This window comes from Enhydra lutris, unplaced genomic scaffold (assembly GCF_002288905.1).
Source record: "Enhydra lutris kenyoni isolate GAN:26980312 unplaced genomic scaffold, ASM228890v2 scaffoldscaffold12, whole genome shotgun sequence".
In the NCBI taxonomy this organism is placed as follows: domain Eukaryota; kingdom Metazoa; phylum Chordata; class Mammalia; order Carnivora; family Mustelidae; genus Enhydra; species Enhydra lutris.
Window position 1 is genome coordinate 75,871,321 of NW_019154096.1, and position 26,147 is coordinate 75,897,467.

At 46.1% G+C, this 26,147-nt stretch overlaps 2 protein-coding genes across 3 annotated transcripts in view; one reads left to right on the forward strand and one right to left on the reverse strand.

Annotated features, from left to right (window-relative positions):
• The window catches only part of LOC111145075 (dedicator of cytokinesis 1), a 506,031-nt gene that overhangs the window by 179,333 nt on the left and 300,551 nt on the right, over positions 1-26,147 (forward strand). For both annotated transcript variants that reach the window (XM_022499695.1, XM_022499696.1), the window contains exons 26-27: positions 9,786-9,913; positions 11,627-11,722. In XM_022499695.1, the coding sequence (XP_022355403.1) occupies positions 9,786-9,913; positions 11,627-11,722 (224 nt within the window). The remainder of the gene's footprint in view (positions 1-9,785; positions 9,914-11,626; positions 11,723-26,147) is intronic.
• The window catches only part of LOC111145076 (family with sequence similarity 196 member A), a 37,101-nt gene continuing 31,736 nt past the window's right edge, over positions 20,783-26,147 (reverse strand). Inside the window, exon 3 of the mRNA XM_022499697.1 lies at positions 20,783-20,966. Coding sequence (XP_022355405.1) covers positions 20,783-20,966 — 184 coding nt within the window. The remainder of the gene's footprint in view (positions 20,967-26,147) is intronic.

The window sequence follows — 26,147 nt, forward strand, 5'->3', positions numbered from 1 at the left end:
TACCTACATGATGTGTTATCTACAGTACCTTGCCTGGGACCATTGGAGGAGCCCCAGGTCAGTCTGCTTTCTCCCAGGTTCTCCTCGAAGACCCCATTCTTTGTCTGTTGTATAAATCCTTTCCTGAGTGCACATACCATCTCTCAAGGTAGAGTGGACTGGACTATAGGGTTTTGACATTGTTTTTAATGTATACATTTCATTGTCAGGGCAAAAGGAGTTTGTAGGCTTGTTGTTGTTGTTTATGGGTTTTTTGTTTTTATCTTAGCTGGTCGACTCAGTCTTGGAAGCCAGTGTATTTACAAAGAATCTATCACCATGAGAAGACATTTATGAAAATCTTGATCAGTACAAAGCTCAGAAACTCCACTTAGTTGCAACAAATGTGGCTATGACGCTGAGCACCTCTAGTCTTCTCCATAGAGTGAATAAGATGTAAGTTTGACAGAGATACTCGTCCTTGAAGCAGCGCTCCTCAGATTTCAGTTTGGCCCTGTACATTTTTAAACAAGCAAGACTAGAATGAGCTATAGAGTTTGTAGGAATATATTGAGTGACAGATGGCAGTTCTATCAAGGGGGCTGAACGAACATGCGTAGTAACGAAACACTGTGTGTGTGCTGGAGTACAGTGGCCAAGACTTAGGTTCCTGTCTTCCCTCACTTTCCTGGTTAAAAGAATGCATACCACACCTCAGCCCTGTACATTGTCTCTTTATTTTCTCATCCTGCACTTGGTGAGATTCTGCCCAAGGACTGGCATACCTGTAGAATTCCTTCTGAACTTACTGAGCCACCTCTTTAATGCACTTCCATCCACCTAGCGACTAGTTTCCTGGTCTGACTGGCATGGCCCACATAATATTCCCCAGGACTTTACCTGACTGTTTCTAATTTTTTCATCTAGTCTTTTCATCTCCTTGTAAATGGGACTCATTACTGATTTTTCTCCATTGGTTGTTCGTTCATTTCTTTCTTCTAAAAATTATTTATTACTATAATACTAACAAATGTCTAATTCCTATTATTAAACTTCTCAAAACCGAGCAGTTAAGAAATATCTCCTTCCCCATTCTTTCTTCCAAAAAGATGACATGTATTGTGTTAGGTCCAGTGGCTTCATCCAGAAGATACCTTTGATCAGCTTTTTTTCCCATTGCTATACAGTCTCTATGCTACCACATTCTCCTTCTGATTTCCAAGATTTGTTTAATGTCTTGTGTTTTAAAGATTTTATTTATTTGAGTGAGAGAGACAGAGAGAGAGAGAGAGAGAGAACATGAGCAGCAGAGGGAGAGGTAGAAAAGAATCTCAAGCAGACTCCATGAGCGTGGAGCCTGACATGGGGCTCGATCTCACGATCCCGAGATCATGATCGGAGCGGACGCTAAGAGTCGGACGCTCAGTTGACTGTGCCACCCAGGCACCCAATGGATTCTTTTAATTTTAATGTCATCATCTCAATTAAAATTCCATGACATTTGGGTACCTCAAAGCTGACATGCAGGTTATCTTATTTCTGATAATTTCAGCACTTAGCTGAGTGGCACCGAGGAGCTTCTGACCAAACTGTTTATGAAGGTGTTAACCAGATGGTAGGAGTAGAAACATGGTGCAGGACAGTTGTATTTACTTCATTTCACAAAGAGGAAAAATGAAAGAGGGAATCCAAAAAGGAAAAATGATTTACCTAGGGTTCCTCAATTTGCATTGATTCTCCTGGTACTACCAATGATTATGACTTGTTACATTAAGATGATACTTGGAAAAATGTAATCTGCATCTGACTTGTAAAGAAGCCAGAACCACATGTGGTTACATGCATGTGTCATTTAATCTAAGGAGCTATGGCTTCAGAATCAGGCACCTAATTCTGGGTCAGCTGCTTAGTGGCACAATCCCTGCACGTCCCTTCTTTCTGGCTCCTGGCACCTCCATCTGTCAATCTGGACATAAGTAGATGGCTCCTGTGATCGCTTCCATTGCTGACTCCATTTCCCACATTTCTGCTGTTTGAGGACTTGAGGGAGAAAATGATTTGAATAAATTGAATCGTGGGTACAGAGTTCTTAGGTAGTTGAAAAATAAGATGAGTGTCTATAACAAATGAGTGACAAGCATCCCCCATTTATATAGCTCCTACTGTTTAATTCTCATTAAAAGTGTTAATCTGGATCTCAGTTCAGTGTAACAGGCTCAAGGATATTAAATGCACTTTATGGATCATTTGTTTAATGTGACCAAACTAAAAATTAAGCAGCGCATTACTCAGTGTTCATAAAATGAATGTTTTAAATGGACAAATTCATTCTCGTATTTGCATCTTGCTTTAACGTAGAGCCGTAATGGGGTTATAGATGGATATTCTACTTGGACATTTATAAGCTGATGATGCCTGTTGAATACCTTTTATAAAGATTAATATTTTTTACTTTGTGCCCATTACCAGAGCATTAATCATCATGGCTTCAGCCTGCACAGCTGAGGATGAACAGATGTTGAATTATTGCTGTCTGTAATCATAGTGGATCACACTGGGAGGGGGGTTCTGGAAGGGTGGCTGGGACCTCTGATCCCCACAGCCGATTTGTGTGGAGTCTGGGTCCACCGGGCTTCCTGCATTTCCCTTGTCTGGTGGGGAAAATCAGGAGAACTGTGTTAGCTAGTTCTGGCTTCCCTAGGGCTTCTATCTCTGCCTAACTCGGACTGTCAGGCGCTCCCAAGTCCTGTGGTCACATCCATGTGAAGAGAGATCTGATAGGAGAGATCTGTGGTGGCCTTCATTCTCCTTCCGGTAGTGAACACGAGTTCATTAAAATGAGAAATCACACAGGAGGTCTTTAACATCTGCTTCCTAGCGTCCTCGGAGACCAGGCTGTCCAACAAATACAGAGTGAGTCACATGTGCAATTTATGATTTTCTAGAGGCTATTGTAAAAAAAAAATACAAAGCAATTGCTGAAATTAATTTTAATGATTTATCTAAAATATCATCTCAACATGACTTTGATCTAAATATTACTAATGACCTGGTTTCCATTCATTTTTTTCCACACTGCGTCTCTGAAATCCAGTGTGTTTTTGACACCAATTGCACGTCTGTTTGGATGCTTAATTTTCATCACAGATACTTAATCTGTTTTGAACCTTTCATAGAATTTACTACTGAAAAGTAAATTCCCATCCTGAAGTTGTTCCCGTCTTCCATACTAATGTTTCCAATAAGCAAGTATCATTTTTTACATTTACGTTTTAATTACTTAAAAATTAACTAAATTTGAATTTCATTCCTTCTTGCCACCAGCTGTATTTCAAGTGTGCACTGGCCACTGTTGGGTAGTGTGGCTCTGAGGCATTCGCCTGTGTGTACTTTCCGTTGAAAAGGCTGACTTTACGTAATGATGCTATTTCGGTACTGTTATTGGCGGCTCTCATTTATTGAACACTCATATTTGCCAAATGCACACAATATACCATCTGACCGTCACAGCGAACCTCAGAGATAATGTACGCAGCCCCATTTTGCAGATTAAAAAATTAAGGCTTTGAGAGTAGAGGAAACTTGCCCAAGATCCAAAGCAAAGAGTAAGCAGGGTGCGTTTTATCATTTCCTAATGTGTGCGGGTAAACTGAATGTTAGTGAGAGTAAAGGCTTTCCCAAAATTGAAGAGTGACCCAGGTTCCTAGGCTTCCAGTCAAATATTTAGTGTAGCTATTTTCCAATGGTTATGTGTGGGCAGTTTATTAAAATGTATTCTCTGTTAAAATTCAAAGGTTGGTTTGTTTGCTTTTGAGGGGGATTGTCAGTTTCCCAGGCCATCTGTCTTGAACTTAATTGGGCTGTTGGCATCAATCATGGTAGAGAAATGTCACTCTGTTCATGGGGAAGGGTATTTTGGACACCGAGATGGGACATTCAGAATATGACAGGAGATTCTTCTTTGGCTGTGAGAGACTGCATCTGATGCTTTAAAATTTTTCATTGCATGCATGAACGTGTGTTTGCTGTGTGTGCATGTAGTGTGTGAGTAAGTGTGGTGTGTGTGTAGTGAGTGGTGTAAGTGTGTGGTGTGGTGTGAGTGAATGTGGTGTATGTGTGGTGTGTGTATGTGTTATATGACTGTGGTTTATATGTGTGTTTGTGGTAGAAGGAAGTGTGTGTGGTGTGGTGTGTGGTGTTTGTGGTAGGAGTGTATGCAGTGTGTGTGGTGTGAGTGTGGTGTGGTGTGTGATAGGAGTGTGTGTGGTAAATGTATGTGTGTGTGTTTGTATTGAGTGTGTGTGGTGTACTTTCCTTTGTGCTCTGCATTTTTTGTCTTGACTTGATGGTAAGACTTGTGAGTCACTTAGACCTTGTACCCACCACTTCTGGAAGAAGCTGGAAGTCACTGAAATGTGGAGTAAGAGACACCTTTGATTAGATGAGCTTGGGGATCCTCTGTCCCTTGGGCCCTGTTGGGGGCAGCTGAGAAGCCGCGATGGCACCGGGAGGCAGACCGGCTTTTTGCTGCACACCTCTCATTTGATCTGATGAGATCACCTTGAATGGCAGATTGCCCACACCAGCTCTCACACGTGTGTCCTCATGTGCACGTGTATTTGCACACTCCCGTCCTGGCTGCCTTGGACACTATCCTGTGAAACCGGGTCACTGGAAATGGGGGAGAGATCTTGTTATAGTGCCGTTTTCCCTCTGATATCTTTCGAGGACTGGACAGGGTGGCTCTGACCGCAGGTCCCTCCTTCCCACATCAGGACCTGAATGCTTGCGGTTTACAGACCAAGAACGAGAGACATGTGTAGCAGCTGTCCTGCTAAGAGGGAGCACACACACGCACAATCAGGCCTTAGTGTACGTGTGGGGGCCAGTCCTCTTGGGTGAGAAGAAGCCCTCTGCTCTCATTAAGACTGCATCCCAGCAAGGACGGTAGAACTGGTGGTCATTTACGGTGGTCCCCACATCGGGTGCCCGGGGCCCTTCTGCCCCAGTCTGTCCGTGGGCCATGCTGGGTCCTGCAGATCACGGGTCACCAACAAGATGTGCTGATTGGTCAGTCTCCAGTTTTGGTCCCCTTGGCCTCTCCAGGTCTCTGGGGCATTGCCGTTCTTCCTGTGGGCCTGGCACAGGTGTGCTGCTATCCTGTGACCCTCTGTCCTCAGAGACCTACATGAGATGCCTGGTGAGTTCAGTGTGGTCTTTGAGGAAAGCCTACACACCTTGGCTGCCCGTCTCCAGAACTCCACTCTGGGGCTAGGAGATGGTGATCCTTGACACCGGGGTGTCAGGCTGCTTTCATGAAGTCCTGCTGACACTGGCTGCTCTCATCCTTCCAGTGAAGGGTGCTGCTCCCCTTTTCCCACTTTCCCGCGACCAGCTGTGGGTGAGGAGGGTGACAAAGGACAGATGAGCTACATTCTCCCGTGGCTACTGGAAGCATCCAGCTTGTGGTTCTGGGTCCCTCGGGAGCATGATTTTTATGTTCTCAGGGGACTAAGAGAATGAAACGTCTTTTCACGTGACAAAATGGCAGCAAAGTTTCTAAAAAGTTTTGTCATTTCTCATCAAGAGAAGTGGATAACGAACAGGTGCAGCTCCCTCGCAGATCCCTGGCTTGGGGAGAAGGTGGGCTTTCCTACCGGGTAGCGGAAGAGGGCTGACAGCATCTCCTGCCGAGGATGAATGGGGCAGCCGTCACTTCTTCACCCTGGAGTAATTCTGACAAATGACACTAACACACTCAGTTACCTCTGAGAACGGGGACATCAACATCTGCCGGTCCAGCATGACAGATAAATGGTTGGTAGGAGATGGATTTTGGCCAGGGCATCTCGGGCTTGGTGCCTACAGGGACATTGCTGCCATCTCTGAGTCCAGAACTACGCTCCTCTGGTTTTCTGACACTGCTCACGGGCACGATCCTCCTCCCAACCCGGACTGGCCTTCCACCTCTGTTGGATTCCTCCTATGCTTGTTTGGCCCAGCTGACAGTCATTCATTCTCCTTTATCATGTGGTGAGGGTCCAGGGCTTTGTGGCTCCAACTTCTCCCTCTGAGATGTCTTGGAAATCTGACTTGCCTTCAAGATGGGGGCAGTGGTAGGGACGAACCAGTGGGTAGGGGCGACTGAGGAGCTTGGCCCCCGGTGGGGGTGGTAAAGCGAGGTGATGTGTTTGGCAAAAGAGAATGAAGCCCATCATCTTAGAGATGTCTTGCCAAGGGCCATGAGGATGGACGCCCGCAGGGCTGGACCCAGACGGGTTTGCCAGGAAGCCTTCGCAGCCTGTTGGGCTCAAGGAGGTTGGTGCGTAGTCGTTACACTGGATGTGGTCTTGTGGTTCAGGTCAGCGTGTCAAGAGCTACTGAGGGCAGATGTCGTTTATGAGCGTTGAGATTCTGTAGGAAAGCCTGGGCTTGGGGTGCTTATGCGATTCCTGTGTTCAGTGGGTCAGCATTTGGCACTGATGCATTTTCAGGCCGGCTTCACTGTCGTGGGTCATTTTCTTGCGGCATTTCCCTTGGACTGGCTTGGTCTCCGGCCACTCTCTGACACCTGTTCATGCTCCTGCATGGACTGTAGGCCTTGGCTCTTTGGAGCACTACCCTCCTGAGTTTACAGGGCTGTGGTATTTGGGGAAATGCTCTCCCTGGGAGTCTGACTTCCCCATTGGCATCACAGGGAGGGCTGGCTGAGAACGTAAGGGAATCTTGTGAGGGCCCCTTGACGTCAGTGAACACAGAGGATAGCATCTCTCCATGTGCTCTGTGTCCTCCTCCCTGGCCTCCGGTGTTTCCCGACATTATAGCGAGCAGGGTGAACCGGGCCTCTGTCCAGAAGATGCAGAGCACGTCAGCTCCTCGTGCATGAAGTATTGACTACTCTAATTGTCAACAAGTGAAATCACATAATCATTGGATGAAACTCTTTCTGGAAAAATGGAGCTGCTATTCGTCCTTTTCAGGGGACTTAGCATGGAATTTGGAAAAACCTTAGCCTGAGCTTCCCACATGTGGTTGCCTGAAGTCGGTGGAACAGAAGGGTGTGTGCTCTGTCTTCCTCCTCGTGGCTTGCACCTGCACCCTTGGGCCTACTTTACCGTGTAGTGCTTGTGGACGTCTTCTCGCTAAGTGGGTCTCACGTACTTGCAAGAACCATTTCAGTGTTGTAGGCTCCGTTTTTTCTTACTAAAAAAAAACTCAGGAAACAATAGTGCAAAACATGTTTTTATGTGTCATTAACGTAAGCCCTAAAATGTAAAATCCTAAAAACAAGCTAAGTATATCTCATGTTTCAGAGCTCTGCCATCTTCTGTCTCGTGCTCTGCATTTTAAAGGGAACAGCGGTGGTTGGGCTGGTTTCACCAGCAGAGCTTGCGTGGTAAGAAGATACTTGCTCATGGTGGAGGGAGGATGATACTGGATTTAAATGGGATTTCCCAACTGGAAGAGACAATTAGTAATTACATTTTGTCTTTAATCTCCTTGTGTTTGTTTCCTTATTGTTCCTTCATTTTCTGAACATTTTTTGCTCTGCTTCTATCTAAAAAAAACAAATGAGAACCTGGATGTTCCTTGGTCCTTACATCCCAGTGTCCCTTCATTACAGCTGTTCTCCTGGGAGCTGTGTCTTTATCCCTTATTCTCATTTTTTTAAAATAAAGATTTTATTTATTTGACAGAGAGAGACACAGCAAGAGAGGGAACACAAGCAGGGGGAGAGGGAGAGGGACAAACAGGCTCCCCGCTGAGCAGGGAGACTGATGTGGTGCTCGATCCCAGGACCCTGAGATCATGACCTGAGCTGAAGGCAGATGCTTAACGACTGAGCCACTCATGTGCCCCCCGCCCCTTATTCCCATTTTTCGTCCCTGCTCAGCCACTGCTGGAAGTTGCCTCAGGGGGCCCAAGGGCCTCTAACTGCCTCATCCTCTTCTGGAACATGCGCCTGTTCTTGCTGCTGTATTTGGCTACGTTGACCACTCTCCTCCTTATTTGGGGACGTCACTTGTCTCTGGCTCCTCCGCATCCCTGCCCTTTCCTCCTTCGTGTCCTGCGCCGCTCCTATTCTAGTACTTCTTCCTGATGCTGCTCAGGGTTTCCTGCTCATTCTTCATATTCCCTTTGATAGTCTTCTAGGATTTCATTACTGCCTAGAAGCTGATGATTCTTCATTTCTAAGCCAGAAATAACATCTAGAACCCTGTCTCCATTTGCCTTGTAGAGGCAACCTGGGTGTCCAACAGGCAACTCAAACTCAACTTGTACAAATTGAACCCTTCTCTTTTTAAAATAGATTTGTTTTCCCACTTTCCTCTCCTTGGGTGGCATCACATGGCTTCTTGGATGACACACGTATGACCAGGTTGCTGGGCATTGGGTTGGACACTCCTTTATCTGCCACCTTCCATCACCAAGCACTGTACAGTCTGCCTTAAGTTGTCTCTTCTTCAAAGCCTCTTTCAAACTCATCCCCACACAGGAGGTCAGGGCTCTGCTTTTTCTTGCCTGGATGATCCCAGGAGCTAACAGATTTCTCTGCCTCCTGTCCCCACTGTCCTTCTCATGCTCTGTCCCAGAGGGTCTCTAGCCCTTAAATCTGCTCATATCTCTTCCCTATCAGCATGTTTGATTTCTCAACTTCCTTTCAACTCTGCCTTCATGTTCATGCTGGTTTCCAACTGCCTGTCTGGCCTTTTATCCTGTCCCTCTTCTCCCCTCCTCTAGAATGTGTTCTGTGCACCTGCCTCCCTGACTTTGTGTACAGGTTTCCCATTCTTTGGTTGCCTTCCCCATGTGAGAAATTACTATTCCTCTTGCCAGCAGGTGAGGGTACTGCCCCTCTGAAGGAGGCCTTCCTGACTCTCATCTCCACACTCAGTGCTTGCTCCCCAGGGCTCCTTCTTTCACGTGCCTGCACGTTAGCACAGGAGTCTGGAAGCCAGAGAGAGCCTGTGGCTCCTCACCTGTATCTCTCATGTCATAAGAGCCAGTCCCTTGTCCTAAGCAACTAACTAGGCCTGGGCCTTCACACTTAATCTTGTAGGAGTACATTGTATTCCAAGCCTGTGACTAGCTCGTGCCATGTGTCCATGTCAGACTCAGACAGCTAATGTGAGCTGCTCAAGATGTCTTTGTTCGGAAGGGAGAACTTTAACCACCAGCCTCTTCAGAATCTGAGTCCTCAGCCCTCTGCAAACTGTCTGTAGGTGGGAGCCTAGCAGAAAGCTGTCCCTGAGTGAGCAAAGATCAGGCTCAGAATTTAGTTGGTTATGACCCCGCTAAGCTCAGAAACCTGTATTTAGGAGGCATATGGGAGCAGAAGGAAACCATGCTTTGGTCCTCTTGGGAAAAAAACAAGAGTAGCTGCCATTCAGATAATGTTTGTTGCCACTAGTATTTCTTTTAAAGTTGTAAATCAGTGAATTTATAGCTCAGCACAGAAAACTAGTCAGAACTCCAACAGGTGCTTTTGTGTTTATCTCTCTGAACTCTAGGGGATGCATGTGTCAATGTGTTTATATGTGTTTGTGGATTATTCTTGTATAATTACAAGGGCCTACACATAGATGTGTGCACACTGGCTTGTGTGTAAAGTATTTACAGAGCAAGATAAGTGGTTTCCTCCCATCCAGCCATCTGACCCCCTCCGGATGTCAGTTTCACATTTGGAAGAAAGTAAATGTAACATGCTTGGAAACAATGTAACATGCTAGAAAAACAAGCTTCTAGCAAATAGAGTTGTGTCTTGGTGTGTCTCCTGCTGACTGGCAGCCCCGTGTCCCCTGCAGACTGCAGAGAGATCCTGCTTCCCATGATGACGGATCAGCTCAAGTACCATCTGGAGAGACAGGAAGACCTGGAGGCCTGTTGCCAGCTGCTCAGCACCATCCTGGAGGTTCTGTACAGGAAGGACGTGGTGAGTAATGGCTGCGTTTGCCCAGGCTCCCTCCAGGGGCCCTGCAGGAGTGGTCCCTCAGCATCAACATGAGCCCCCGCCTCGCTGCACAAAGGTGCTTTGAGTTTATTTCCGAAGAAATAACCTTACTTTTAAGGGTTAGCCTTTCTCTCCGTTGAGTGGTATCCTTTAAGGGTGTGTATTTATGTATAAAGTGTGATACTAACATGAAAATGTGTATTCTTCCAAGTTAAAAATCTTTCAAGTTTTTCCCGTGACTTGGGTGAGTGCCTCCCCAAGACATGTTTTGATCTTTAAGGTCAGAAAATGGCTTTGATATTAAAAATGAGAAATAAACAAATGGAGGCTAGTTATCTATATTCTTTTTGCCATTTCTTAGTTTAGAATAATGCATACACTGAGATTTGGGTTTTTTTTTGTTTTGTTTTGTTTTTTGTTTTTGTTTTTTAAGTCATTGATTCTTCTGAGAGTTTTGAGAATGGCTCTCTGCCTCTGTTCCCACATTCCTTCTCCTAACAAGTAATTTCCTCCTGTGCTTTTTTAGATAGCACTTTTTTTCTTTTTAAATGGTGTTTCCTTTTGTATTTGTAAATTATATGCTTAGTTCCCTGAGCTTTTTTTCTTAATCAGAAGTTGGTGCAGGTGCATGTGGAAAATCGGACCCTATGGCTTCCCATCCCCAACATACCCCCCGGCCCCTCCACCGTACACATCTGTGCACCCATGCACACACTCATGAACACTGAGTCTCTGGGTGTGTCTGGAAAGGCATACAGGTCCTTGTCCATCCATCTGTGCCTCCAGCAGGAGACAGATGGGCCAGGTTTTTAAGGTCAGCAGGGCTTAATCTTTGCTCTCCTCCACATGACCTCTGTATACCTTCCTGGTCAACACACGCATGTACCTGTCCTGCCCACTTCCTTCCTGCACGGGCTCATACTCCAGAGCCTGGCTAGTGCTGTTGAAGGAAGAGGTGAGATTACATCACTTCATAGCAATGGTGGCCCCGCCAACTCTTCCAGGGAACTGCTTTGCAAGGTTGTAGACACCTCCATCCAACAGCCAGCCTCTGGTGGCCCCATTCCAGGGCCTGCCCTTTTCTTCAAGGGGAGAAGGTTGGGAGTACAGGAGCTGTGTGGCCCATCCTCGTCGTGGAGGTGGTACCCGCCCTGGCCTTGTGTGTGAGCACCTGGAGGACATATGTAAACAAGTTCCAAGTTCAAGAAGAAGAATCAAGAATCCTGTCAATACAAAATACAGGGCAAATTCTTACTGATGGAAAAAAGTCGGGCGCATCTGAGTCTTAGATAGTGTGCTAGAATACAGGCATTGTGTTCCAAGCGGTCGTTCCCCAGGTTATTCAGTCTTGCTTCCCATTTATGGATGGACAAGTGTCTCTAGAAAAGTAATTGGTGGGCTAATCAGAGATCCTAAACATTATATTATTTACACAGATTGGTTTTATTTTTAAGGTTTGCTTAAATTAAATTACTATGATTATATAACAAATTACCATTAATGGTCTATAATTAATAAGATGCCTTGTGTTTTCTTTGTGAAGGCTTTTGCCTTTGACAAGGGCCATTCTTCATCTTGTTAAGAGTTATAATTGATTTACTTTTTCCAGGATAAATGGATTCAGTGACAATCGCCAGGGCTTGCATGCTAATGATTGTCTTAGGTGTTGGTTTTTACTGGTGTGTCTTTCTTTAGGGGCCAACTCAGAGGCATGTCCAGATAATCATGGAGAAGCTTCTCCGGACAGTGAACCGAACTGTCATTTCCATGGGACGGGATTCCGAACTCATTGTAAGTGCTCAGTGATGTGTGCTTGGGTGTGCAGTGGTGGCCAAGGCCGTCTTTCTGAGCGATGTCCCTGTCATCCACCTGACCCTCTTCCAGCTGCCTTTTACCAATGAGTTTATTTTACTGCATTGTAGCAAGTAGCTGACATACATTTATTTACAGTCTGATCTATAAAATAGGTTAATTTTCCATGGTTCTGGAACCAAGTATCAGAGTTGAAGGGTCAGCAACCTAACATTTTGGAGACAGAAATATTTGATTCTAGTTTACTTGTAATTTACTTCTAGCGAAGGATATGTGTTTTCTTTAAGTCTTTATTCTTCTGGCTGTTTCCTTCTACGTATGTACATTTAAGATGCCATTAATAAAATTTTATGAAGGACCTTAAAAAGTAATTGAGGTGCTCCAAACCAGATATTTTATTGTCTGCTCTCAGATATTGTAGATGCTTCTCTTCAACAGAAAGTTTTACCAATCATTTAGCCAGTTTTTCAAGTTTTGTATTATGACACCCCCCCCCCCCCCGAATTTACCATTCTCCTTCCCAACCATTACTTTTAAGTTTGGTTTCTTAGGCAAAAGATGCACACATAGGTCCTTTTATTTCCCCCTCATTTCTAGTACCCATTACCATTTCACCAAATTCGGTTGATGGCATTTCAAAAAGAAATTTTTTTTTTTTTTCACCCCCCAAATCAGGGAACAAAACATCCAGTTACAGAGTTTTCACTGGAAACCAGACCAGATACATTGGTCTTCCTTGTGTGACCATAGTTCTCTCTGCTCATCCTGGGAGGGGGTTAAGTAAAGTGACATATAGGACTGTTCAGGCAACAAGGCAGGAACACAGGTAACACTGGACTGTTTGGTTTCTGTGGCTGGCAGGAATAAAGGATGTGGTTTCGGTGGAATCACAGATGGTAGCACAGAAGTGGGACAACTGCTTCCTTAGAATGTTTCCATCCAGTGAAATAACCTACTTTATGCCTCAGAGTTTCAACATGTGTTGTGTTCAGATTTTCCTTTTTAAGGTATGTCTCATTAGGTTTGGACGATCACATTTATAAATAAGGAAATCAAATATTTCCATGTAAGTTGGCTTTATTTGCAGTGGACTTTCCCATTATTCTACCTTATCGTGTTTTTTTTCTGCAATCGTAACACCTTTGAATAGGTGGTTGGAGATGGAGCCCCGTGGAGTAAGATGTGAGTTCACTGCAGGGTCACCCCCAGGGCCGGGTCCTCACGCCTTCCTGGGGTTGTGCCATGGGTGTCCTTGGAACACTCTCACGTTGTGGACCTCTGAGGGGCCCTCTGGTGGGATGGATGATGTATGGTTTGAAGTTGAACCAAGTTCATCTGGCGGAACTGTCGGAATGAGTTGGAGTACAGAGGTGGGGGTGACATGGCACTGTGGGGGTGTAGGGAGTGAGTGATGGGCAGATGGGGGTGGTGGCCAATTTCAGGGCCAGTGAGCTGAGGAGACAGTTCTGGGGTTAGGGCCCTGACCCTAGCAGGGTGTTCACTTGGGCCATCCTCTGCTGGCAAGCAGTTAAGTTGGGATGAGGAGGACAAGAAGGAGCTTGTACAAGTCTGGGCGGTGCTTAGAATATGGATAGATTGCAAGGTGATTTCAATCAATGGATCTAGCAAAGGTTGAACAGAGCAGGTGGAGTGTGATGTCTTCTCTCAGACCATGTGGTCTTGGTTGCCTTGGGAAAGTTCTCATCTCGGGCATGATGCCCATCGTGGTGATCATAGCAGCAGCACGTTACTGACACTCAATTTCTGTGCTGGCTGCCATGTAATGAGTGGGAGGATTCTCATTTAACTCTCAACTTTACTGTGCTTATGTGACTGCAGAAAATGTCCTACAGAGACATAAGAAATGGGTCTAGATGTCATAGCTGGCATGGAAATTGTGATTTGGCACTCTGGCTTGGTGCTGGCACTGGTTCTCCTAGTCTTTTCTGTAAGATTGATACTTGGGGCACTCATCTCAGTGGCATCCAGGAGGTATCAAGGGGGACTGTGAATCGCTCCTGGGTCTTCATCCTAGGTAAGGAGGCAGCTGTCCAGTGAAACAAGTGCGCGTCTTTCCATTTAGCGCCTTTAAGTCATTTCCATGGGCCAAACACTAAGACGCTAGGATCTCCTGGAGGTTCAAGGGAGGGTTCGGTGCCCCTTTCTTTAAGGGCTCAGAAGATCGCTCAGGAGTTCCTGACGAAGAGCCCATGAATGTTTGAAGAAGGAGGGATGACAGTGAGGACCCACACTCAGTCTTACCCAGCTGGGGACCTGTTCCTGTGGACCAGTTGGCAGGGGTTTAAGGCCCCGTCTGGGAACAGGGGTGCAGGGCCAACCACCCATGTCCAGGCCCATCCGCCACCGTCCTGACTTTCTCCAACAGACATTTCTAGAAGCAGGAAGGGGATGTAGGCCCTAAGCTGACTCCTCCCAATTCCAGCATCTTCAATATCTGTAAAAGGAGTCCAGAGATTCCTTTTGTAAAACGAGGACGTCATGGAAACAATCTCAAAAGAAAAAATAGATTCTGAAAAAGCGATCATTATTCACTGAGCGACAGCAGCATCAAGATGTTTTCATGAAGGATGATTACCTTTGAAAATAAGTTCTTCAGAAGAATCTCCAAGTCCTCAAGGAACCATGAGCCCTTGTGATGTCCACAGAGTGGGAAGACGGAAATGCTGTCTTACTCTGTGTGCCTGACCTTGCTTTCCCGATTTGCTCAGATGCAGATGTATGCGTCAGCTTCTTATTGTCACTGTTGTTGTTCTGTGAGTTTAGATTAGAGGAAGATGTGGAGAGAAAAAGATCCATGACAGAATGGACCAAAAACTCAATCAATGGACCTTCTAGAGTAGAAAAAGAGCAAAGAGTAGTTTCCAGACCTGTTGTGGGTATGCTGTAATATTCCAGTGTAACACGGGGATTTCTGTCCCTACGTGTTTGCTACTCATTTTTGCATAAATGGGATGGAAATGGTGTAACTATGAGTCAGCTTAAGGATTCTAAGTAATCACTGCAAATGGATTTAAAAATTAAAGTGATTAAAAAAGTGTTGAATAGTTATGCTTCATGTAATGATTTATTCCACGATGCTGTCAACAATGATACAGGGAATGTGGCCTCTGTTTCCATCAGAATGTTGTCAGTTGGGAGTGCTGCTGTGGGCTGACGGTTTTCCCACCTGTTTATGTGTGGCATTGAGAAATGAGGGACTTCTCCATCACGGGAGAATCTGTGATGTATAGTGTGAGTCTTTTTAAATTTTTTAAAAATTACTTATTCGAGAGAGAGAGAGCAGGGGCAGGGGAGGGGCATAGGGACACTCAGACTCTCCACTGAGCAGGGATCCAATGGGGGCTCAATCCCAGGACCCTGAGATCATGACCCAAGCCAAAGGCAGACGCTTAACCGACTGAGCCCCTCAGGTGCCCCGAGCCTTTTCTTTCATCTGTGTCTGTGGTGTTTCCTAAACTCTGTACAGTTGATTGTGTATTGTTTGTTTTAGTTCATTTTATACCTTTCAGCATTCTGTGTGAGAGTGAACTACTGGAATGCATCTCATGCATAGGATAAAAATGTGCCATAATCCTAAGTATCATACTTTTTTAACAAATAAAATTGCATCTGGCAAGTACAGAAGTGTAGATCTTACAGATCCCTGAAACAGGCCCTGACCTGGTAACCTTGTAATGACCTTGCCACAGAATCGAAATGCCATTTTATCTTTATTCCACTTGGGTCTGAAACTGTGGAATCATTGAGTGACATGCTTAGTTTTGTATCGTCCGATTTCAGATTTTATTTTTTTATTCCCTTTTGGAAGTTTCTGAGGCCCTCAACGTCAGGTGGCGTTCCTCATCGTGGTCTATAGTTCTGAGCCGGGCCGGGTTAGTCGTTCTTGTTTGTGGACAGGCGGCCTGACCTGTCTTCTGCGGGGTGAGCTGTAGCCCTCCTGCCCCTTCCCCCCCCCACGTGAGTGTCTTTGCCGGAGTGCGGCACTTGTACACAGCTGGGCTGAGGGAAGACCAAATGAGCCATCCGCGGGCTGTGCCTCCTCCTGTGGTATTAGGGTGCTGCTGCTTCTTCCCAGCGATCCGATTTACATGCTGCTAATGGTCCTTTAAAAATGTAATCGAGTGAGAAAGACTTTTAAAGATTTTTCTATGGCCTGGATACCCACCAGAAGACTGGCAATTGCTAATTCACTAAAATGAAACTGTGGGCCTTTTCTAAGGAACGATTCCCTTGCAAGATGCACCAGGAGGCCTTAGGAAAGGGGGAAATGGTACCTGCGTTGTCTCCTTGGTCTTGTGACCGGCACACCTGTTCACTACACTCCTGTGATGGAATTTGTTCTGTCTCCGCCCCGAGCACCAACCGAGGGCGACACGGATGGGCCCGGGGTGTGGTTTGTCGTGAGATCGGCATCGCTGGTGGGGGATGCTTTCTTTGGGCCTTGGTAACTTTTAAGGACCTGACACGTTTCTTCACTTGGAAAAGAGTGTTCTAGAACTGGCCTCCCAGTGAAGAGAGGCCTTTTACCAAGACTCCTGACTCCGTATTTTCACCAAGATGTATTTTGTCCCCATGCACGAACGTTCATTTTTGTGATGTTTGCTCTAAAGGAGTTGAGATATGACTGTGCTTTTTAAAAAATTCTGTTCTTAATTTTCATTTGCAAAAGAAAGTAATATGTTATAAAAGTTCGAAATGTCTCCCTCTTCTATACGAGTGTCATAAGATGTGTCTTTAAATGGTATGTTTGCCAATAAATCTACCTTGAAGACTCGTGGATTTTAGAGAAGCATAGCCTGACACACGCGTGCATGCGAGCTCCAATGGCTCTGTAGATAATCATTTTACTTGGTATCAGTTCCGCAATTCTTTCTGCTTTTCTCACATTTCTAGTGTTTTCTCAAGGTTGGTCCCTGACTGTGGATTCACTGCAGAGGGAGAAAACTCATGTCACTGCCTGGGTAAAATATTCCAGGCAGTTCTTGCATATTCATAGTAAACCCCAAAGGTATCTTCAGTGAATTATCGAGCTACTTAAAAGGCGATCTGCTGCCCTCACATGCCCTTCTCAATCGGCAAAACATACGCTGCACGTGACCACATGACTCGTTGGCGCCGATTCACAACGTGGAACGCACTCTTGGAATCCTGGAGCTCCTCCAGTGAATAAATTGGTCGCACACTTATCTCATGCTAGATGTGTCAGGGAGAGAGTTTTTCTAGATAAAAGGAGGTATTTCAGTAGGGAAAGCAGATGCTGTGATCTTTTGGTGACACTGCGCTTGACAGAAGGGCCTTGCTTAGTAATTAAGTCAAATTTTACTTGCTGATAAAAATGCTCTGGAAGGGTCAGTCTGGTGGTGGTGGGCTTTGTAAGGGCGCTGTGCTGTTCCAGGTGGCGTGGGATGGATACGCTTCTGACCTGGTTCTCTCTTCTCCAGAGGCACAAAGCCGGCACTCTGATTTCTTTTCTGAGTTGTAACCCAGGATTGTGTACCTCAGCTCTGCCGGGCGACCATAGTCCCTGCTTCATCGGCCAGGCTCGTGGTTACTGTCTGAGGCAGCTAGTGCTGGTGGATAGACTGTGACCGCCGTCTCCCCAGCAACGGACACCTCGGCAGCCCTGCCCACTTCCTGTACCCTTTGCAAATTAGAAAGGTTTGCCCACACCTTGATTTCCTCCCTATGTACACTCCGCTCTGATTGGGGGAGGGCCTGAGATCCAAGGAGCAGAGGCAGAGACCTTGGGACCCCTCCTTGGAGGCAGTCACAAACCAGTCACTCGGAAAGTACCCACGAGGCAGAAAGCCCTTTGCCTATCTAGTTTGTAGAGCCAACACCTGTACGTGGCTTAGAGGAGGGAATGAGACCCGGAGTCTTTTTTCCCCAGATGCCCCAGGCTGGCACCCTGGGTCTTCCTCTCTACCCTGCACACGGGTTACACCCATCTCTTCTTTTCCCTGGTAAGCGTGTGAGGGCCGCAGAGCCTCTGTCTCAGCCTCAGTTGTCCCAGCATCCCGGGAGGCGGACTCTGTTAGTGCAGACAGCTGGAAAGACCTCTCGGCTCCCAGGCTTCCAGGTGGATCTCTCCCTTGGGATAGGGCATGAGTATTGGGTTGATCTCTGCTGGAGGGATGGGGTGCTCAGCCCAGCCGGGGTGTGGATCTTTCACTCACCCTCCCTTCTCCCCCAGACAAAAACGAGGCGACCAATCCCCTGGGGCTGGGGACCTGTTTGGTGGCTAATTTAGAGAGACACTGTCTCCATGGGGCTGTTAGAGGATTTGGCTTGGAAATACTGATGCGTTCACTTGTCTCTTTGAGGTTCTTTAAAAATGACACGAGTTACCCATATCCTGCTGTGAGCCTGTGTGGTGCTCTGTGCCCAGTCCTCCTGGTGGCTGATGCTCCTGCCAAGGTCCAGGGTCTGGCAAGCACAGTCTGAGCTGCATTTCAGCCCTGTCCTCTCCAGCCAGGCCAGGTGAGCCAGCAGCCGCCTGACCATCATCTCCTCTCCTGAGCACGGGACGGAGTTCTTTTTAGCCCCACTATCCTTCCTTTATTATTACTTTCTTAGATTACTTCTATTTTCCCAAATTGTCAAGACAATGAAATAAGTTTAAGAGCCACACAAAACATTACCTTTGATTTTTTATTTAAAAATTAATAAAGAACTTAGTGACAAGTATAATAATTTAACTTCTATACGTAATGCCATGTATACATGTACATATGAGGGAACACTGTACTTTTTACCTTGGTTTTGTATCAAAGTTTTTACTTAAATCTTTCTAAGAGAAGAATAGGCGTCTGTTCATGACACATTGCAATTAAACTATGAAATGATTTTGAAAAATTTTTTTTCTATTCTGAAGATAGTTTTAGTTTTAAATAGGAATTAGTTTATCTTCAGTTTCCTTTTTGACTTTGAATTTTTTTTCTTTGATCTAGACTGCTTTTAAACAGTGATGTTTGCTAGGAGGCCCTCTTGTTGAGACGGATTTATAGCACTGATTAGAAAGCTGCTAACACCCTTATTTCAATTTACCGAGATAGTCGGGATTCTTAAAACACAAGGGGATATAACTTGCAAACATTTTTATAACTTTAGTTAAAAACAGTATAAAATACATGAAACACATTGTTTTTTAAATTTTTGTCTACATGAAACAATTGCACTTCCTTCATGGTACGGGATCAATGTGTCCTTTTCCTTGCACAAAAATATTTCTCAATTCTGTTTACTGATAATTCAAGGATTTCTATGCTCACATAGTGTTTCCACTAAAGATGTGTGTTTTTCTTTTTAATTAAAGGATACATCTGCAAGATAGTGTGTGTAACCCCCAAAGAATGCTTACAGAATACACTCTTCATTTTATCAATTCTGGGTCTGATGGCTGATCACTAGGTCCTTGTAGAATCGAAACACTTAGAACTAAAATAGATTTGGTATTGAGTGAGGAGGAAGACGCATGGCAAGAAATAGCTCCGATGGGAAAAATGCAGGTAGACATCCTTTTGGCATCTAATCAATGATGTGTCCATGTCAGCATGAGATTAGATGTGAAATTTTTGGACAGAAACGTGAAGACTAGGTTTTCTGGTATGTTCACAAACTATTCAAAATTTTACTTGTACAAAAAAAAAGGCAAAATAAGATTTCCTACTTCCTGTCATGAAAAGCAGAAAATGGACAGACCAAGTCATTTGTAGACGAGGGGCTTTTGATTTCTATAAAAAGATAATTGCAAAGGTGCAAAAGAATGAGTGGAAAAATAAAGGAACTAAGATTTATATTGCAATGTATAATCAAAAGAGAACTCTAAGTGTCACTGTTTATTTAAAAAATACCTAAAAACATTTGATTCACAGCTTTCCCCTAGGTATGTCATTGAGTACAACTGACTAATAGGTTGGATGTAGGTGACATAAAGTTTGTTGGCGGCAGCTAAACTAAACACGCGGCTTCTCTTTGAGATGGTCCGGTCTTCCACGGCGGTGACAGAGCAGAATGGATTGTATAAAACAGTCTGGCTGCGTTTTTGGTGATGAACAAGGTTTCAAAGACTTATCCACAGAAACACTTCCTGGCGGCAGAGAACCCCTATGATTTATTGGTGACGGCGTTATCCACTGTGTATCTCTATGTGTGTTTTCAAATTCTTGCCAGAATTTATCATTTGGCCTTTGGGTACCAAAAGATTAAAAATGAGATCTAAGAAAGCTTAGTGTCCAAAGCTCTGACCCTGTCAACTTCAGTGAGTAAAGGCATGTCCTAGACTTTGGGGGATTCCTGGCTGCTGGCCATTTGGAAAATGAGCAGTAAACATGTTGCAGGTCTGGAGATGAAGAGAATGCTAAGTTTGAGGTGTCAGTGTGACACTGAGATGGGGTCACTTGGCTTAGCGCTACAGCACATGAAGGCAAATATACATATAGTCACATTTTAGAGATTATTTATTGGTCTCCGACCACTTAAAAAAATTGTGCTTTCTCCAGAATTTGATGTGCTGAAAATGGCACTCGCCCCCTGCTTATTTGCAAAACTAAACATAAAAATGAAGTCTTTTGCAAACATAAGGCTTGCTTTTTCTTCTCATTATTAAAAAAAAAAAAAAAAAAGAAAAAGAAAAAGGAAAGGCTGGAAAATAATTATGAGTTTTAGCTGTGTACAGAGTGACAGCCCACCGTCTCGCAGGCTGATAACGTAACACTTGCCGATCTGGGGGTGTGGTGGGGGCATAGCATTTTTATCCTCTTTGACTACATAAGCTTCATTTCAGAGTTTACATCCCACATCCGTGAACGGCAGAGAACAGCCAGCAAGGTGTGACGTCTGCTACCTTGCTTCTGGTCACTACCTGTCGGTACAAAGGCCTTTTCGGTAAGCAGGGTGGGAAGTGGGAGGCGCCCGAGAGGCCGCCGCAGCTCACTCGATCCTGTTTGTTTTGGAAAAGGATTTACCATACTCCATTGGGTTTTAAAGACGGCCTTTAGACTCCACACGCCATGAGTTTTAAAGAAACCAGAGTTTCCATCTTCCGTGCTTTTTAGATTCGGGTTTGGATTTTTGCTTGTGAGTCGCGGAGTAGGGCTCCTGAGAGTAAGGCGAAGGTGCGACCTGAGTCTCCTCAAAAGGATGGAGTTTCTTCAGAACTGGCTGGAGCTTGTCTTCTTGCTGCTTAAAGTCCAGCTCCACACTGGGAAGAAGAGAGAGGGGAGAATTTAGTGCTTGAGCTTTCATATGTAAAGATCCCCCTTAGTGACAACAAAATGTGATGACATCCTAACCAGGGTGATGACCGGTTTGCATTATGTTAATGTTTATTATATAATTTCATGGCTCCGTAGTGAGCAGTCAGTTCTGATCTATTTTAGCTCTGTGTCACTGGGAGCTGTCTTAAATAGGTTCATTTTCTTCGAAAATCACTTCCTTGCTTTTGTGATGAGCCTCTGAAGTTTTATGAATGTACTCAGTTGGTGACAGAGTATGGCCTGTGTGTGTTGTAATGAGAAAGGTGTCTTCCAAATAACCTTTTCTGGCTTGTCCGTAGACTGCACACATGTGCTTCATGGAATGAACAGGGAACTGGAAGTGTGAGTATTGGGCGGCCTTCTGTGCTCATACAGAGCAGCGGTGTGAGAGCCCTGGGCCCGTGCACCTGTTCACAAGATCAGAGAAGTTCGTGGATCTCACCTCAGACGGTGGCATGACATGACCTTGGCTTCGGTTCTCCTTATGAAATCTCATTGCCTACCAACGTGGTAGGCACCACGATATCCAGCCTCGGGGGAAATGGTGTGTTTATGGGGTCAGCGCCATTGAGTGTCACTGAGTGGTGATCAAGGGAAGTTTTTCCGGCAGTGAAAATAACCTAAAATTGCGATTACATTGCTCAAGCCAAAGTGTGCAGACGTGTAGCCACGAGGAGGGACCTTCGGCAGTAGTGACGATGTTTGTGTTCCAATGGCAGGATTCAAGAAATTATTTTCTTAGGAAATTTCTCCACAGAATACTGTGGCCTGCCTGGGGCCCTTCCTTCCCCTCATGGCTTTGGGAAGCCTATTGTTGATCCTCTAACGGACTAACTTCAGGGTTCCCCTTGGGCTTGGGGATCGGACGCCCTGGTCCAGTGACACTTTTCTGTGATGGCCCCGGTGGTGATGAGCCTTGCCTCCCTTCTCACGGCCCATGTACCCCGACTCTTTGAACGTGGGCATTGCATCACGCCAGGCCTCTGGAGAATTCCACCCTGGGCTCCTTCCACATCTGGTCTGGAGGCCGACTAAATGTCAGTAGATTTCAGTAAAGGCTCAGCAATGATGATAATACATGAGCTCATAACATTTTATATCCAGTAGAGCCATAAACCATTTATAAACATGAAATCCTATTGATTTAGAGAACCATTAATCCTAGCCAAATTTTGACATTTTGGAAAGACAAAACAGCAAAGCTGTATTATCCAGACTTTTAAAAACAAGTTCAAGACCCATCTAATGGACCATTTTATGTTTTAAATCCACCGTTCCATTTTTCTTACCGTCGAAGACTATAATAGTACTGGAAAAATTAAAAATATTGTCAGAGAAGTTTATGGCTAGTTAACCCCTGCTCCCAAAACAAGAATTATTTTTTTCCCCTTCATTTCAGATGGCCCTTTTGAGTTATGCTGCAGTTTATAGGAGGCAGAATGAAACCTCGTGCGCTCGTGCCTTGCTAATCTAGAGCACGTGATGCTGGAGGCACAGTTTCCCCGTCAGGGCAGGTGTGCAGCTGCCCTTGTGAACCGTGAGCGCAGTGATGCGCTGTGGTGGGAGGAACAAGGACCAGCCTCCTGCCTTTTCCTCTTGTTGCTGCAGGGGCCATGTGGGCTTCCCCAAGTGCCCGCCTGACAGTCTCCCTGAATTATGGGGAGGATTTCCAACCTCCCCCTCCCCTGCAAAGTAAAGTCAGTGAAAACATGCCCTAAACTCTTAAGCTGCAATTCAGATCTTTTGTAATCCTTATTATCTGATGATACCTCATTTTATCATGTGAACCAGAGCTAGCAGTGACAAAGATACCCATGGGAGAAGTCTTCAGTTTGGACCTTTCACAAGGAAAATGAGGACTGTGCAGTTGACGGTGGGAGATCCTGTGGTATCCAACCTGGTATGTTAGGTACAAAGGGGTAATTTTGTCAGGTGCGTGGTTAATACTGGAAGCGTGCTCTCCAGATCATAACTGTGTCAACGGTCCCAGATAGGTTTTGAGTTATTAGATTGGCAGGCGGGTGCTCGCCTTTCCTAGGCTAACAGTACGATTCTGGGTACCTGTAATTACTGAATTCCCATTAAGCCGCTACATTGGGAACCCTGTTATTAACCAATTTATCACACCGCGGAACCATGTAATCACAGAGTAATCAAATCTGAGTTCTTGTTAACAGAATGACTCGACTCTGTCGAGCTGATCCCTGTTTGCCCTCCCCCATTACTGAGACTCTGCCCTCAGGAGCGGGAGCAGGCTTCGTTACAGAGGGAGCATGTATGGCCACCGATGCCCTCTGGGAAATGCCCCTGGTGGGGCTGACAGTGACCTTGAGCCATGCCCCTCCCTCCCCTCCTGTCACTCATGAGTGTCAGGGCATCTGCCTGCGGAACAGTGTGCCCTGGCTAGCAGACACATGATGCATATCGCTGTGTACACTGTTGTCCTCTGGGGGCCTTCTGTCATTGTGGAAGGAACACACCAGGTCACTGGGTTGATCTGAAGCAGACAACTCGCTGGAGAGGGCAGCGTCTGAAGGTTAGTCGTCTGGCCAGCTCTGGCTGACACAGAGCAAAGGTCCATTGAGTCTTAGCCAGATGGCCAGAAGAAAGCAGCACCTGCTGTCCTGGCTAGAGTAGAGGTCCTGGACAGAAACCCCCAATGGACATAGGGCACTAAGACTCTATGCACAGACCCCTGTCCCTGTGAGACATCCAGATTGTGCCTGTGGGAGGCTGCCTGGGCAAGAGCCACTGCTCTCACTCTGGGCTCTAGCGCGGACACCTGAGTGATACCAGGTGTGGGGACGGGGCCCTGTGTGCTGCCTGGCAGATGGTGTGGTGTGGGAGTGGCCACCATTGCTATGGTCTTTATGGCTCGCTCTTTCTCCCTGCCCTAAACACCTGTCCTTGCTCCTGGCATGGCTGGCCACTCCTTTGTCCCCGAGGTACACATGACCTCCTCATTCTCTACCATCTTCTGACAGATCACCCTCCACCATTTTCTTTTCTCCTTCTCTGCCCTCACCACCGATAACTGCTTACTTGTTTCTGTATTATCTTGCCTCCATCCCCCAGATGCAGGTGCCAGCACTGGGGATGCTGTCCCGTCCCCATTACCAGCACCTGCAGCGAGACCTGGATCCTGACGGTTGAGTGTATACTAGTTACTGAATTAAACACATGAGCCCAGAGCCATAAAAGACAGATTCCCCTTAGCTTTAGTCTGAGTTGCCCTGGTTGGTCTGTTTGCATCAGCGCTGTGGCTTGTGCCCCCTCTTTCCTCCCACCCTGAGAGCCCAGTCCTTGACCCAGTCAAATGGAACTTCTTTTGAAAGAAATTGGTGGGCCCACTCCAGGTGGAATCTGGCCCAGCTCCATTCTATCAGAATTTAATTGAGGAAGATGGTGAAACATTGCAAAACACACAGGGATCTTTTTGGAGCCTGTTCCCTGCACTTTGACTTCCCTTTTTCTGGAAGAGTCTACAGTAAGGATGGATGGGATCAGTAGGGGGCTCACAAGTGGCCAGCCATTCCCGTGCTCTGCTCGTGGGAACTCGGGAGTAGCATTTTATCCTTCCTGTGGGTTGGAGGAAGGCCTGGGTCTGAGTTGGAGGCCCTGGTGGTGTCTTCCATTCTGTCAAAGGTGACCCGCCTCTACCACACGGTTTGGGCCTGCTTCCCCAGAGTGGTCCCAGCTCAGAGACTTACCCCTGATGGAACGAGCAGATGCGAATGTTTGTATTCCAAGTCTGGGCTTAGTCCTCATGGTCCTTTCAGACTCTGGTGGGGCTTTAAACAGCTCCCTGGACCCTCCGGGGCCTGTGTGCCCAGCAGCCACACAAGGTGGGAGGCAGCTGGTGTTGCAGGCAGGGTCTGGTGTTCGTGATGCACTGTCCTGGGGAGACTCCCATCATGCTGAATGCTGTTTGTCAGAAGGAAAGCAATCTGGAAAAAGTCCTGATGCTTGAGTTCCGAAGCATGAATGTGAAGGGGCTGGAGCCAGGCCGGGCTTACCCGTGCTCGGTGCTCTCTGAACAAAACACAGGCTGCAGCTTGTGCCGGATGAGACTCGGTGCCCAGAAGTACTGGGCTGTGGACGAGACCTAAGTCCCCAGGAGCTCCTGTTACATCTACCCCACATCTCTCCTTCCCCTGCCTGCCTCCCCTTCTCTGTCAGACAGCTGAACCATGTGACCAAAGCTTTGCATTGAGACCGTCACGTGACCTGAAGGCAGGCCACGGTGCTACTGCAAAGCCATTTTCCGTACTCCACGGGACTCAACTGTGATGAACGATTAAAGCTGTAGATTCCATTTCTTTGGTTAGTCTTTTTCCTCTTAAAAATGGGAGTTTTAAGTATGGGCACTTTTCTTGCAAAATTACTATTCTGTACATTTCCAAAGAAGTAAGTATCTGTCCTAAATCTCAGGCTGCTCCATCAGCTGGCAACTCAAGCTTTGTTCCCTTCCCGGAGACTCTGCTCAGCTTTGTAGTAACACCTCTTCCCCCCACTCCCTGTGCTCTTGCAAAGAGGAGCGTGCTCGTAGCTTCAGTCAGAGCTCTGCTCGTATGCAGCTCCTATAAATACTTGGACCTCGCCACAGTTTCTTTAGCACACTGTCGCCAACTCCTCAAGTTAATTTAAGGGGAATGTAGTTAAAACATCCCTTTCTTCAGTCCTCTGTGTGTAGCCGTTAGGAGTTAAAAGCAAGTGAGTTTGCCTCCCAAGTGCTTGTGTTTTCTGGAGTGGAGGAAAACCTGAAACCTCGGATTTCTCCGGCCTCGGCAATGTCGGCGGGCTCCGTAGACTGCAGAGCAGTAGCATCTGTTTTTAATTCTCCCTGAATTAGATCACTGAGTTCCCCTGGTGCTGTCTGTGGCTCTGACTGACTCACGCTCTGCCACTGTGGATAAATCATCTCACCTATGGGGACCTGAGCTTGCTGGGTTGTGAAACAGTGGTGGAGATGCGCTCTCACCCCACGTGGGGGTTCTGTGGCACAACCTCAAGTGCAGGGAAGTGCAGCGCGTTGGGGCATGTGATGGTGCTTGCTGTATAGATCTGGATGGGACACACTGTGTTCCCCAAAGTGCAGTGCTTTTCGTCTAGGGCTTGAATCTGGC